The sequence below is a fragment of the Wasmannia auropunctata genome, unplaced genomic scaffold (assembly GCF_000956235.1).
Source record: "Wasmannia auropunctata unplaced genomic scaffold, wasmannia.A_1.0 LD318052.1, whole genome shotgun sequence".
Lineage (NCBI taxonomy): Eukaryota > Metazoa > Arthropoda > Insecta > Hymenoptera > Formicidae > Wasmannia > Wasmannia auropunctata.
Genome location: NW_012044838.1, coordinates 1 through 566, shown reverse-complemented (window position 1 = coordinate 566; position 566 = coordinate 1). Strand labels below are relative to the sequence as shown.

Here is a 566-nt window from a genome sequence, read left to right as displayed (position 1 = left end):
GGCAGCACGTTGTAATCGTAATATTGCATGGTATGTACAGGATCGGCATATGCCTCCATTACCATAAGCTAAATTAGAAAAGAAAACATTTTACATCGTGCACAAAGATCGAATCGACAAAATATGATAGATAAATTTAAATTCAATACAAGAAAATAGAAATTTCATTTACCTTCTCATCCTCATTATTGTTCAAAGAATGTAAGTCCACGAATTTTTTCCAGTCTCCAAATAATTCATAAGTCTCGATTAAATTCGTGGTGTAAATATGATCCAAATACGAATAATCTCGTGGCGTAGCACCATTCGCGTAACTTCTAGGCTCATCCCGTAATTTTGGGTCTTCATACATAAATATAGCGGAATCAACGCGGAATCCGTCTATACCCAAATCCAGCCAAAATTTCAAGACATTCTACAACAAATCACAAAAATGATTGAAAAACATAAAACCTAATATTGCAATGAAATTTATTAATTTTTTAAATCCTTTTGTATATATTTCTACATATAAAACTTGCATAAATTTACATTTCCAGTTTATTTATAGATAAAAATTTATTGTA

At 30.6% G+C, this 566-nt stretch overlaps 1 protein-coding gene across 1 annotated transcript; it reads right to left on the bottom strand.

Annotated features, from left to right (window-relative positions):
- Positions 1-6: 6 nt before the first annotated feature.
- Positions 7-444, bottom strand: LOC105460660 (maltase 1-like; the record flags this gene model as incomplete). The annotated part of the gene is made up of 2 exons (XM_011707155.1): positions 173-444; positions 7-68 (listed from the first exon to the last, which is right to left on the bottom strand). Coding segments are annotated over exons 1-2 (242 nt in total), but the record flags the coding sequence as incomplete, so codon positions are not given.
- Positions 445-566: the final 122 nt, after the last annotated feature.